The sequence below is a fragment of the Ailuropoda melanoleuca genome, chromosome 18 (assembly GCF_002007445.2).
Source record: "Ailuropoda melanoleuca isolate Jingjing chromosome 18, ASM200744v2, whole genome shotgun sequence".
In the NCBI taxonomy this organism is placed as follows: Eukaryota; Metazoa; Chordata; class Mammalia; order Carnivora; family Ursidae; genus Ailuropoda; species Ailuropoda melanoleuca.
Genome location: NC_048235.1, coordinates 5,217,585 through 5,232,083, shown reverse-complemented (window position 1 = coordinate 5,232,083; position 14,499 = coordinate 5,217,585). Strand labels below are relative to the sequence as shown.

The following is a 14,499-nucleotide window of genomic DNA, read 5'->3' as shown; positions in this document are numbered from 1 at the left end:
GAAGAGGAGGGAACACTCCCAAACTCATTTGACAAGGCCAGCATTACCCTGATAACAAGGCCAGATAAGGAAAATATAAGAAAATAAAACTATAGGTCGATATTCTGAGTGAAGATAGATACNATAAGAAAATAAAACTATAGGTCAATATTCTGAGTGAAGATAGATATAAAAATTCTTAACCAAATACATGCAAACTGAATTTAACAATATGTTAATAGGATCATATACCATGATCAAGAATGACTTTTCCCTGGGGTGCAAGGATGTTTCAACATATACAAATCAATAAATGTGATATACCTCATTAATAGAATGAAAGAGAAAAATCATCTGATTATCTCAATAAATGAAGAAAAACATTTGACAAAATTCAGTATCCTTTCATGTGAAACGCTCAATAAACTGGGTATAAAAGGAACATACCTGAACATAATAAAGGCCAAATACCACAAACCCACACCTAACAAGATTCTCAGTGGTGGAGTTTGAAGGCTTTCCTCTAGATCAGAAAAAAAGCAAGTGTTTGCACTGTCAGTACTCCTATTAAACATAGTACTGGAAGTCCTAGCTAGAGCAATCAGGCAAGAAAAAAAAAATAAAATGTATCCAAATTGGAAATGAAGAAGTAAAATTGTCTCTGTTTGCAGATGACGTTATATATGTCATTGATATTATATATATGTCATCATTATATATGTCATATATATATGCAGGTGACACTATATATATATTATATATATATATATATATATATATATAGTGTCTAATTAACTCAAAATGGATTAAAGACTTCCGTGTAAGACCCAAAGCTACAATAGTCCTAGAATAGGACAAAATTGCCTTGACATTGGTCTTGGCGATGATTATTTAGTTGACACCAAAAGCACAAGCCACAAAAGCAAAAATAAGTGAGTGGGACTTTAGCAAACTGAAAAGCTCCTGCACAGCTAAAAAAAAATAATCAACAAGATGAAAAGGCAGCCTACAGAATGTGAGAAAATATTTACAAACCATATATTTGATAAGGGGTTAATATCTAAAGTATATAAGGAAGCCATACAACTCAAAAGCAAAAAAAAAAAAAAAAAAGTCAAAAAATCCAATTAAAATATGGGCAGAGGACTTGACTAGACTCTCTTCTCAGAGTAGACTACCAAATAGCCAGCAAGTACTTGAAAACGTGTTCAACATCACTCATCGTCAAAGACATGCAAATCAAAACCACAGTGAGATACCCCTTCACATCCGTTAGAATGGCCGTCAGAGACAAGAGATAATAAGTACTGGAAAGGATGCAGAGAAAGGGGAGCTCTGGTGTGCTGTTGGTGAGAATGTAAATTGGTGCAGCCACTGTGGAAAACAATATGGAGATTCCCCAAATAATTAAAAATAGAGCTACGATATGATCCAGCAATCCCACTTTTGAGTATATATCTGAAGGAGATGAAATCACTATCTCAAAGAGATATCTGCATTCTCGTTTGCATTGCAGCATTAGTCACAATAGCCAAGACATGGAAACAATCTAAGCGTCCATCAACAGATGATGGATGGAGAAACTGTGATGTATGTAACAATGGAATATAACTCAGCCATACAAAGAAGATATCCTGCCATCCGTGACCACATGGATGGACTTCGATGGCACTATGCCGTGTGAAATGAGTAAGAGAAGGACAAACACTGTATGATCTCACTTATATGTGGAGTCTCCTAATATCGAACTCATGGAAACAGAGGGAATGGTGGCTGCGAGGGGCTGAGAGGTGGGGAAATGGGGAAATGTTGGTCAAAGTGCACATACGCTAAATTACAAGATGAGTAAGTTCTGTGGAGATAATGTAGTTAACAATGCTGTATTGTGTCCTTGAAAGTTGTTAGGAGAGTAGAGATGTAGTGTTCTCACCATAACAACAGCGAAATGGTAATTATATGAGGTGAAGGACGTGTTAACTAACTTATGGTGTGTGGTAAATGTTTCATAATACATAGGTGAACCAAATCATCACAGTGTTTGTCTTAAACTTACACAATGTTATATGTCAATGACATCTCAATAAATCTGGGAAAAATTAAAAATTAAAAAAATAAAAGAGGGGACCCACAGGTGCTTGTATGTGTGGATAAATAGCAAGAGGAATCAGCTACTGCTGGAGCCAAGAGGGAAACAGCTGGACTTCAGACAAATTTTCGAGGTCTGAGTGTGGGCTTTTGTAGCATAAATCATAGTATCACTTGGTCCCAGATACATCAGACTCACTCTTTTTTCATGCCCTTCCATTGAGTGTTTTTAAGAGAGATTGGGTAGAGGGCAAGAACCATCTGTGACCTGTTTGAGGGACAGGAGTATAGAATCCTGAACCCGAGCATGAGAATTACAAAGTCTCCCCTTAAGTACCAGCAGCTGCCTGCCACTGCAGGGGGTGAGGAGAAGCTGAGAAAATCCACTCCTCCTCCAGTCACAGGAGCACAGGTAGACAGGCCCAATGGAGTCTGCCGCAGGGCTGGGCACAGGAACTGAGGGAAATTCTGTGGACACTCAGGCCTTTCACTGAGTGGGGAGCAGCTGCTGTCTGAGGCTGGACCTGGACAAGAGCCCTGAGGGAGACCTCCTAAGGTCAGAAGAGCCAAGAGCCAAAAATGGCTCCATGGAGTGCCAGCCGCAGCACATTGTGAAGGGGGAAACCGTAGGGGAGGAAATCCAAGAGTTCAGATTTGGATATATTACCTTTGAAATTAAATGTCCAAACAGAGACATAAATTATGCCACTGGGTATTCATTACAAGTCCGGAGCTGAGAAGAGGTCCAGGAGGAGAGTTTAAATGGATGGGACTGGCCCCAGAGAATGGATGGAGAGAAGGAAGAGAAGACCAGGAACTGAGGGAGGTGCCTCTGGGAGACTGGGCTGCGGATCAGGTGAATGCGCTCCCCGGGAAGCCGACTGAAGAAAGTACATGATGAAGAAGAGAGCGACATCTGTTTTCATGCTGGTGATGAGCCAAGCCAGGTCACAAGTGATCTTGTGGTGAGTGACCGCTGGATCCGGCGATGTGGAGACCCTTGGTGACTGAAAAGCAAAGCTTCAGTAGCAGGGCGAGGGGTCGGGAGAGTGCCTGCTCAGGATATTTTTAAGGATTCGAGGAGAAGAACTGGAGGTGGAAAATATGGACAACTATTTTGAGGTGTTTCACTGCCAAATGAAGCCAAGAAAGGGTGATAGCATTGGAAGAAGAGAGGAAGCAAAAAGGTTTTTCCTTAAAATCAGAGAAACAAAAGCATCTTTGTATGCTAATGGTAATAATCCAGTAGAAAGAAAATGGATGATAGGATGAAGAGGGAAGAATTGTCACTAAGAAGTACAAGAGGGGATGGGGTGCAGTGTACAAACGTATGATACCCTTTTATTTTCCCTGAACCTTTGCAGCATCTGTTGTGAACTCAAACCTATACGTTCCTGAGATGGTTACTTTAAGTATGTCTCGCTTTTTCTTGATCCCTGTCCCCGGATTATTATAAAATGTATTACTCTTTAAAATACCAACTTTTTGTTTTGTTGATTCTTTTATATATTTGTGTCTCTTTCATTTGTTTCTCTAAATTCTAACTTACCTTCATCCCTCAGTTTTGACATATAGCTTATTTTAGTATGATTCATTTGCTGATTTTCATTTTGGTGTTTCCTTTGATGCATGCCTATTGCAGAGGTGTATTTCTGCATTTCTAAATATTTATAATTTTGCTAATGATTTCTGGCTTAAACGAATTTTTTTCCAATTTTGCAAAATTTTATTACTTTTATTTTTTCCAGCTTTATGGAGATAGAATTGTCAGAGAGCATTGTGTAAGTTTGAAGTGTGCAACATGTTGATTTAATCCACTAATAATTTTGATCTTCCAAAATTTTGATAGCTGCTTTATGATTGAGTCGACGGCCATTTTTATAAATGCTTTGGCTGTGCTTAAGAATTTGCGTTCTGTAGTTGGATGTAGCACATGCAGATTCTTTCTGAGAGACCTGAGAGAAGGATCCGTTCCGTCTCCTTGGTTTGTAGATGGCCATCTTCTCGTTGTGTCTCCACACTGTGTTCCCTTTGTATGTGTCTGTGTCCAAATTTCCTCCTCTTACAAGAACACCAGTCATATTGGGTTACATCCCACCCTAATGACTTCATTTTAACTTAATCACCACTGTAAAACCCCAGTCTCCAAATATGGTCACTTCTGAGGTACTGGAGTCTTGGGATTTAACAGATGCATTTTTGGAAAGACACAAGTTAGTCCATAACACCCTCCTTTTCCTTCTAACCTTTCTGAATGCTTTCACTTTAGGTGGGCTTTTGGTTTTGTTGTTGTTGTTGTTGTTTTGGTTTGGTTTTTGGTTTTTTTTTAAGTACCATACAGGTGAGTTTAGTTGCTTGATCTTTAAAAAAGCACTAATTATCCTTGATTTGAAGTAGAAAATTAACCTATTTACACTTTAATGTCATCACTAATATATTTGAGTTTAATTCTACTATCTTACTTTGCTTTCTGTTTGCCTAGTCTCTATTCCTTTTCTCTCTCTCAGTTTCTCTTTTCTACTGGATTATTTTTAATCATCTCTTTTTTTTTCTATTAGTTGGGAAATTAAACTTTTGTTCCCATTCTTGTAGTAGTTCTCATGTAATTAAAACATATGTTCTTAATATAGCAAAGTCTAAAATTAGTCAAAATATTTATCCTTATATAATACAATGACTTTACATCTTTGTCATAATTATTTAACTTCTCCCAATTATTTACTTTTGTTGTCGAATATTTCAATTCTACATCTATTTTTAATCCCTACCACTTTCAAACACTTGATGGGTTCCTAAATTGGAACTTGGGTTCATCCAAGTTTGAGAAGAGTGTATTTTCTCCTAGTAAAGCTGAAGATTCGTATTATAAGACTCCATTCTATCCCTAAGATGGCACTCCAGGGAAACCAAGACATGTGAGAGAAGTTTTATAGTAAGATTATTTACAATAGCCAGCAACCAGAAAAACATGAAATTTCCATCATCATTACAAATGATTGATTTGTCAATCATACATCAATAAAGCTGAGGGAAACTTGTGAAAATAACCTATGACCTTATTTTATTCCAACATTACCGAATCTTTGGGTGACATGTGATTTCTTGAAAGTCTTGCTACTATTAGTTGACTTTGTTTGATGCTCACCAACTCAATGTTTTTCTTAATTCACTGACAGACTCCTAGCAACTTTCCTGCATTCGCTCAATATGTGTGGCTTTTTTTTTCTGGCTCTCTCGATGGTATTCTCTTCCTTTTCTTCTCCAATTCCCTCTTATCCTCTCATCTCCTTACTTCCATTTTCTCATCTTCTCTATTTCGTCTTCTCTTTTCATGCTACTGGCTTCCCCCAAGCATTCCCAGGTACTCCTGAAGCTTTAGACATTTATTACTGAACAATGATATGACTCATGCACCGATTTCTCATCTGAATACAAGGTCCATATTTTCAATGTTACACACTTACACCTGAAAGATGCATAGGTTCTTAAAACTTAAGATGTTGAAACTGACCCTGATTTTGTCCTTGTCTGAAATCTCAAAAACAAAGAAATATAAAAACAAACATTCTCCTTACTGTATTTTCTTTCTGGGTCAATGCCCTTTGACTTTTTTCAGGAACCCAAGAATTATCATTCCAGTGCATTCATTTGTTCATTAACTATAATCAGTTACAGCTTTTACATGTTCCTTTCCCGTGTCCCTCTCTTCACCGAGTTATTCCTTAGTCATACTCTCTTGTAGGTAAAGTCCCATGATCATTCCCTTTCAGGCTGCCCCATCTTCTTCATTGCTTAAAGAGATGTTTCTAAATGCAAATGAGTTTGTCCATTCCATTTTCAGAGCCAGCCAGTACATGGCGAGCTCCTCCTCCCTCAGCATGTGCCCTTAGGACCCTCTGTGGGCTGCCTCTGATTCTCTTTGCCAGCCCTCAGGCACAATCAACGTGGTGCTTGCTGAACCTGAAATACACCATGAGCGTCACATCTTGGTGTCTTTACTCATGTCCATTCATGTGTCCAGTCCTCAGATTCACTTAGCAAATCATCTTTCATTTACAAGTGATACAATCATGATTGCTTTTATAAAATCAGTGTTTTATGGGCTTTTTTTCCTTTAACTAATCTCACAGAAAGAATTTGCTCTCTTCCTCTCTAACCCCATGTTCCCAAACATTCATGCTTTAGCTTTTCACTTATCGTTCAGTTCTCTGTTTGTCTCCTCCCGTCAAACTTTGAGTTCCTTATGTATAGTGGTATGGCTTACTTATTTTTTAGGGCTAAAGCACAGAAAAGTGCCTGGAAGATAGTATATGTTAGATATAAGATGACAGACTAATAACTTTATTGAAACTGAATAAAAAAATATTTTGGGGTTGAGAAGTTAGGGGCAAAACTACAAAATGGCAGTCTTTTCCACAGAGGACCTAGAAGGAGGGATGAAAGTGAAAGAAGAGGATATGGAAGCAAAAGGAATAGGTGGGAGAGCTGAGACTACTACAGGAGAAAGAACAAGAGGGCAGCATCAGGACTACTCGAGTCTCAGAGCTCCTCCCTGGTTAGGGGCTTATAGACTGAAGAACCCCGTGCTTTTCTGACTTATGGATTGTTCTCATCATGAGGAAATGAATGCACTCTTCTTGATTCAGCCTATCCTTAAAGTTGTCAACAAATTTAGCAGAGGGTAAAAATAGCAGCATGCAAACAACATGGAAGGTTAACATTGGAAGCTCCATTAAAACAGGAAATACTTCTCTATTTTAGTCATAGTGGATAGTTAATCAGTGCATACGATAGTCTTAGTTGATACCTAACTACCCAATATGAAATTTAGAACAGTGCCTAGCAGTTACTATGTTCTAAACAAATCCTTCTTTAATGCCAAAAGAAAATATTTCCAAGTGCAAGCATTAAGATTATTTCATCTAATATGTGTTTTCCTAACATACTTGGTCCAAATGACACCAGCTCATCTTGTGTGACATACAAACTAAACTCTGCATAGTTGATTATCAAACTCTGCAACCCTGACATATTGTTTTCAGATGCACGTATGATACTTAAATTAGAATCGTGAAGTACTTTTATGGACCTCAGTCATCTCATCTGAAAATGATGAGTTTGAACCTGATAACATTTATTTATTTATTTATTTATTTATTTATTTATTTATTTATTTATTTATAAGTAGGCTCTGTGCCCAGCCTGCAGCCCAATGCAGGGCTTGAACTTACAACCCTGAGATCAAGACCTGAGCTGAGATCAAGAGTCAGATGCTTAACCAACTGAGCCACCCAGATGCCCCTGAACCCATAACTTTTTTTTAAGAGAGAGAGAGGGCAGGAAGGAGGGAGGGTCAGAGGGGGAGAGAAAGAAAATCTCAAGCAGGCTCCATGCCCAGTGCAAAGCCTGTTGAGGGGCTCAATCTCATAACCCTGAGATCATGGCCTGAGCCAAAATCAGGAGTCGGGTGCTCAACTGCCTCAGCCACCCAGGCGCCCCGAACCTGATAACTTTTAATGACCATCTTAGCACTAAGGATTTATGATCGCAGAGCATCACCTTTATTGCTATTGTCTCTATTTCCCGTTTCAACCATTTTCTTCCTACATAGTTCATGCATGAGTATTCCAAAGCGTGTGTTCCTCCTACTTGCTTCATTATTCAAGACTATACTTATGCTCTGGGATCTATTCTGTGTGATTGTTGTTTGTCATAAGAATCCCTTCCTAGAATACAGAGCAGCATGTGGTCTTCTCAGTAACGCTTCCCCGGGGACTGTAACCCTCTTTCTGAAACCCTATTCTGTGTCTGTGCCATTGATACAGAGTGACTCTGTGGCCAGTTTTCCTGGGACACTTCTAACTTATGTCTGCTCTTGTGGTACAGTTATAACAGTGCTCCATTTACTTACCTTCCCAAAGTGTCTTTTTGGGATGAAAATAAAGGCATATGATCACCCTACTTTTACAACTATGGACATAGCTCTCCCACAACAAGGGCTGTGTATTATTACTCAATACTGATCTCTAAATTCCTTCAGGAGCCAAATACTTCTACGACAGATTCCCCAAGACGAACCCTTAGCATTAGCTCCTGTTGATGGGATTCCATCCATCCCTTCCTCTGACCTGGTGAGTAGATACAATGGTAGATGTCCCTGCAATCCAATCCTTTCAGATCTGCTTGTCTGCAGGTTAACTGTCATGCCTTACCAGGGCATCCCAAGGCACGAAGTAAGGGTAAAGCAGAATGGGACTGCACCAGGCAGTGGGTGTAATGGCAAAGGAATGGTCTGTTTCCTATTTTGCCCCATTATAGTCCTAGTGAAGCTGTTGACATCAGCTTTATGAATCCAGGGTCTCGTCTGACCTGCCAGATAGACTTCCAGATGGCAGGCCCTGGCAATCAGCCACCACCTTACCTGGCGATAAGAAGATTGAAAAGAGGAGCATGAAGAGAAGTACATGGAGTCTCATGGCTGAACGGCCAATGAAGAAAAGAGGCATCAACATGTTTGGAGCCTGGGGTTTCTGAGCATGGCAGGTGCATGGCTATTTATAATGCTTCCCGGGCCTGTGGTTTGTTCTTGGTTAGTAGAGCCTAACAAAAAGGGAATAAGTCTTCCACAGGAAATCTCCAGGGCCAAAGTACACAAAGGTGGTGGTAACTCATGGATGAGAAAGCAGAAGGTAATGCTGTCCATTTCCCACAGATTCAGGACATCCTCGTTGTCAGCTGTGTTCTCTGCTATTCTCCATGTGCACACGTGTGTACCCTCACTGCTCATAAGTTATGTATCTATTGTGCATCAGGCAGCACAGTAAAAAACCAGGGCTACACCAGATTGATCGCAATCAGATAACGGGAGATGGAAAGTTGAGTGGGTGCCGGCAATAGGCTATGTAAAGGACACAACCCAGAAGAGATAATGGTTATTTTCCTGGTTATGTCTACCAAGGGGTAGGAGTGGGGAGGGGTAATGAGAATGTCAGGAAAGGCTTCATAACAAAGATGGTACAGAGCATGCTTCAAAAGAGTTTGGCATTTTATCTTTATAGCAACACTGTTAATTTGAAAGCATATTTCCGCCTTTGTTTTAGATTTTGTGGCCTTTTAAATAGATTTTTATTATTTCCTCAAACGTTTATATTATAATTAAAACCTGGCATTCTAGAAAATCTAGAAAATGCTGAAAAGTATGAAAAAATTAAATTGCTTGGAATCCCACTACTGAAATTCAATCATAGCTAAAGACTTAGGGAAACTTTCCCCAGTATAGATGTCCTTTGCTTTCTTGGCAGAATAATCGTTATGATAATTGTACTTTGTTTGAACCTAAATTGCACTCTCTGGATGAAAATCTACTCTATTGGATATTGCAGTTATCAGCTTCTGTGATGGTCCCCAGTGATCCCTGATTCCTTGTGTTCATGCCTGTGTGCAACTCCTTTCCTTAGAAGAGGCTGGACATGTGAATAGGCTTCAGCAGGTGGATGGGATGTTACTTCCTAGACTGGGTTATAAAAAGACCATTTTTTTTTCCATCTTGGGCACTCTCTCTAACCCTTTCACTGGCTTATTCAGTTACTCTGAGTAAAAACGGCTGCCATGTTCTGAGCTGCCTATGGAAAGGGACCGATGACTAGAAATTAGCTAATGAATACCTGAGGCCTGTCAACAATGACACGGGTGAGCTCAGATGCAGATTCCTCCTCTCCACCCACAGTCCAGCCTTCAGATGAACCTCCAATCCAGGCCAAAAGCTGGACAGCAACCTCATCAGAACCCTCAAGCCCGAGGCACTCACCTGAGCCTCACCACACAAATTCTTCAGATAGTAAATGCCTATTATTTCAGGTTGCTAAATTTGGGGTACTATATTATGCAACAATAGATAGCTAATAATACAAGTATGTATCTGTCCTCTAGCAAGTTTTCCATAGGGCATGAGTTCAGGTGTGAGGATACTAAAGGTGTCACAGTTGTGTTTCAGGTCTTTTTTCAGCCACGTGTTAAAGAGGTGAATGTGTACAAATATGTAAAATCACCATGCAAATGACCCTTCCTTGCATACAATTATGCATCTGAGTTTGTGTTCTGTGTGTGTGAGAGAGAGAGATGGGACGGGAGAGAGAGAGAGAGAGAAAGAATAAAGAAATACCATGAAAAAAAAAATCATTGGTTCAAGAGTATTCCCTGTGATAAACAAACACTTGATGTTTCTTTTTCAACTTTATGCTCATTGTTGAAAGAAGGAAGAACAATGACTACTCCGTAATAAAGCTGTATGATACATCGTAGATCCTGCTGGAAAAAAATCATTGCTAGTGGTAACAACCCTAATGAGGAAGTGGATACAAACAATCAGGAGGCTCAGTTACGAATTCCATCTCACGTCGGCAGGAGCCATAGAATCGCCGTGAAAGAAAGCAAATATCCACCTAGAGGTTTTGCTTTGTTTCCCCTCTTTGCTTCATCCAGAGCTTCAGACAGATCGTGGTTTACGGCCATCTGATTCAGAGCAGTGGGCGCCAGAAAGAAAAGTCTGTCCCACACATTTTTGGATTTGAGCCTAGGTGAATCTCACGCATTTTCTGATTCACTCCCAATGTGGCCATTTCATTTTTGCTCAGCTCCCACTGCCTCAACCCAACAACGATCATTGTCTCATCCCCCTCCTCCCACCACCAAACCACACTCGATCAACCATACCTCTGCCTATTTAAAAATATTGCCTTGCTTATTTAGCTAACTGTTATTTTCATTCATTCTGTACCTTTACTGTACTATTTTATTCTTTATTTATACCCCAACACATACTGATTGCAGTCTAGAAGGAAACATAATTCCTGTACTGTTATATATATGGACCTACCAGTGGGTTATATGTTAAATAATGAGGCAACTGACATTTTAAGTCCTTGATTTTATACTAAAATCCTTGGTGGGTATTTAAACAGATATCTAAGAGGATTTTAGTGATGATCTTTTGTTAGTGCGAAGTGGAAAACATGAAAACTATGTTTCTGTGGATACGCCGTGGAACAGAGTCATTGCCAGAATTATCATTCCATTTAGTTGAATAAAATTTTACATTTTACATTGTTTTTCATAATAATCCCATCTACTATCTAGGAATGTTAGCTTATCTGCTACGTAAGCCAGTACGGGGAGGATCTTCATTATCATTTCCTTTCCGGTTATTAGGAACATTTTTGAATTATTTTATGCTTTCTTACCTTAGTTTTCATTTTGTTATTAAATTCCAGTTACAGTGCGTGATCAGCAAATGTACTTGTCTGTGTTGTTTCCACTTAGAATGATTGAGGACCTTGGGTCAGTTCTTCTTTCTGTTGTGTAGAAAAGAGAAATTGAATTATATCTCCCATTTATATTGCTTTGAGTTGAACATATGTCTTCTAGATTTTACTTTACAAATTGTTGTTTTAGATCCTCTGTAGTCTTAATGTGTTTTTCACCTACTTGATCTATCAGTTGTGAGTGATGGAGTATAGTTTTCATTACGCTTTGTCGCTTTATCCATTGGGCAACTAGACCTGTCTGTCTTCCAGATTAATAGGGTGATAGGGTAGCAGCAGCGGTGACAGGAGAGACAGCGGTAGTAGCTTTGACCGTAGGAGTTCTATCAGCCAGGACTCAGTAGACGAGAATGTACTCGTATTTAGAACAAATTCAAAACTGGATTTGTTACACAGGTAAGGAAGGGCTCAACGAAGTGCTGAGCTTCCCCAGGGATAATTGCAGGCAGCAGGTGCCACCCCTCAGGGGGACATTGAAATGGAAGCGACCAGGAGCCTGCAGAGGGGTCCCCTAGTTCTCAGGCCTCTGAGAGGGGGGCATGCTGCCCAGCCGGTGTTGGCACCCCTGGAGCTCTGAGGAGAGATTTGTTTCACCGTCAGTCCTGAGAGCTGTGCAAAAGGGGCAGGAACTAGTTACTGGTGTCTCTGTGAGGGCATGATGACATGGGTTCTGGCAGTGCCCTAGGAAGGGGGACGCTGAGGCTGGCTGCTGCTGTGGCAATGGTGACAGGAGCAAAAGTGAGGAAGGGAACCCCTCCCTCGCCTCCAAACTCCAAATTCCCCTCTAGCACCTAACATGTGTTGTGACCTCATTGCAAGCAGGTGAGTGGAGGAGTGTGGGAAGTGCAGTTTGCGCAGTCCCTGTCTCACCCAGTGTCCCCCGGAGAAGAGGGACACGAGAACGAAGTAGCCGTGGGAGACAGTGATGCCACCGTGACAGCAATGGTCTACATTCGGAATAGTCATAATTTTCTCTGACGTGCGGATGCTTTATGTGATTGTGGTAAACCCATTTATAATTTCTTTGACAGATTTTAAGTCATTTAGGGAAACAGAGTTCCATGGCAATATACAAAGACTAAGTATGGAACTGGGAATGAATTCATCAGATTCGTTTGGGAAATCAGACTTGATTCTCATTGGGCCAGGAATTTGTCAGGCACAGGAAAAGATGGAGAAGCAAAAACAAGACAGAAACAGTATGTAAGAATAAAAAAAATGTTAATAAGCATGCTGGAGTGTCCAAAAATTACTTCCATGTGCCGCACGTCCATGAATTGAGGAGAATAGATGCGGGAGTGGGGGGATGCCTCCCTATTTACGGGTGATCTGGGCTCTCCTAGGGAGGCTGCACTCTTCTCGTTGTGTCAAAGCCTCGAGCAGTTTTTTAACCACAGCACTGTGGACAGGTAATTCTCTGTCTTTAAGGTCATTCCTGTCCACTGTAGGGCGTTTAGTATCATCCCTGACCCCCAGCCATCAGATGGAAGCAGCCCCTTTCTAGTGGTCAGAACTAAAGTGTCTCCAGACATCGCCAGTTATGTGCCAGGGGCAAAACCCTCTCTCATTAAGAACTCTGGTTTATGGGGGCAGCTGGGTGGCTCAGCCGGTGAAGCGTCTGCCTTCAGCTCAGGTCATGATCCCAGAGTCCTGGGATTGAGTCCCACATCTGGCTCCCTACTCAGTGGGGAGCCTGCTTCTCCCTCTACCCCCCACCCTGCTCTCTCTCTCGCAAATAAATAAATAAATAAATAAAATCTTTAAAAAAAAAAAAGGAACTCTGGTTTATGGCATCTAAATCTTCATGCAAGATTTGATTTGCTCTGGCTATTTGGACCAATTCTTAGGGCTTAGGTTCAACTGTAGGCTTATCAGGTTGCAGCTGACTTTGAATGAACCCAGGAAGAAATTAAGGTTCTAGAATGCATCTGGATCAGGGCCAGACAGGATTCTGTCTGCTGCCCGGTGTCAGTACACAGTGCTGTATACTTTGGACTGTGAGAGAGGATGAGGTAGGTTTTCTGCATGACTGGACCTCCTCCAGGTTTTTATCTGCCCATCTTTGCACCAGGCCTCAAAGGTACAGGGAAGTCATGGGGGCGGAAGCTGTGGTTACTCAGGAAGGCCATGTTCTGGTGGAGAAATACTGCAGATTCTTATAAATGAATTCCATCATGTCACTCCTGCTTCATGAAAAGAAGGCACAATTATTAGAAGGTAGATAAAAGGTCCTAAGACAGGAATAGAGATGGTATTTGTTTTAAGTCAGAATTTAAGTCAGAATTATTGAAATATACTTTACACACAGTAAAATTTTATTCATTAAATTTTAGTGAACCTTCTATCTTCCTTCCTCCCTCCCTTTCTTTTTCTTTTTTTATTCTTTCTTTTTTTCTTTCTTTCTTTTCTTTTTCTTTCTTTCTTTCTTTCTTTCTTCTCTTTCTTTCTTTCTTTCTCTTTCTTCCTTCCTTCCTTCCTTCCTTCCTTTGAGTTTATTTCTTTTAGTAATCTCTACACCCAACACAGGGCTCGAACTCATGACCCTGAGATCAAGAGTCATACACTCTTCTGACTGAGCCAGCCGGGCACCCCAAAATGTAGTGTACATTTCTGTGAGTTTTGAAAACTGCGTGTATCATTAACTGTAGTCACAGTGCCGTACATTACATCCTGACGGCTTATTTATTTCATAACTGGAGGTTTGTACCTTTGACCCCCTTTACCGTTTCACCATGCATCTCCCGCCCCTGCCTCTGGCAACTGCCAATCTTTCTCTATATCAATAAGTTCGGGGTTTTTTTTTCTTTTTTCTTTGGGTTCCACATATAAGTGAAATCAGACGGTATTTGTCTTGGTCTTTCTGACTTATTTCACTTCGCAAAATGCCATCAGATCCATCCGTATTGTCATAAATGGCAGGATTCCCTTAGTTTTGTGACTGGATGGTGTGTGTGTGTGTGTGTGTGTGTGTGTGTGTGTGTGTCGTGTGTGTGTGTACATACATCACATTTTCTTCCTTCATCCATCCTGGGGACCTGTGAGTATGTCGCCTCGCATGGCTTAGGAGACTGAGGTGGAAGGTGGAATTGAAGATGCTGATCAACTGATCTTAAAA

General features: G+C 40.5%; 1 protein-coding gene across 1 annotated transcript in view; it reads right to left on the bottom strand.

The window, feature by feature from the left end:
* The window catches only part of DEFB109B (defensin beta 109B), a 9,550-nt gene extending 5,855 nt beyond the window's left edge, over nt 1-3,695 (bottom strand). Inside the window, exon 1 of the mRNA XM_034647762.1 lies at nt 3,614-3,695. Coding sequence (XP_034503653.1) covers nt 3,614-3,695 — 82 coding nt within the window. The remainder of the gene's footprint in view (nt 1-3,613) is intronic.
* Between the last annotated feature and the right edge of the window lie 10,804 nt (nt 3,696-14,499).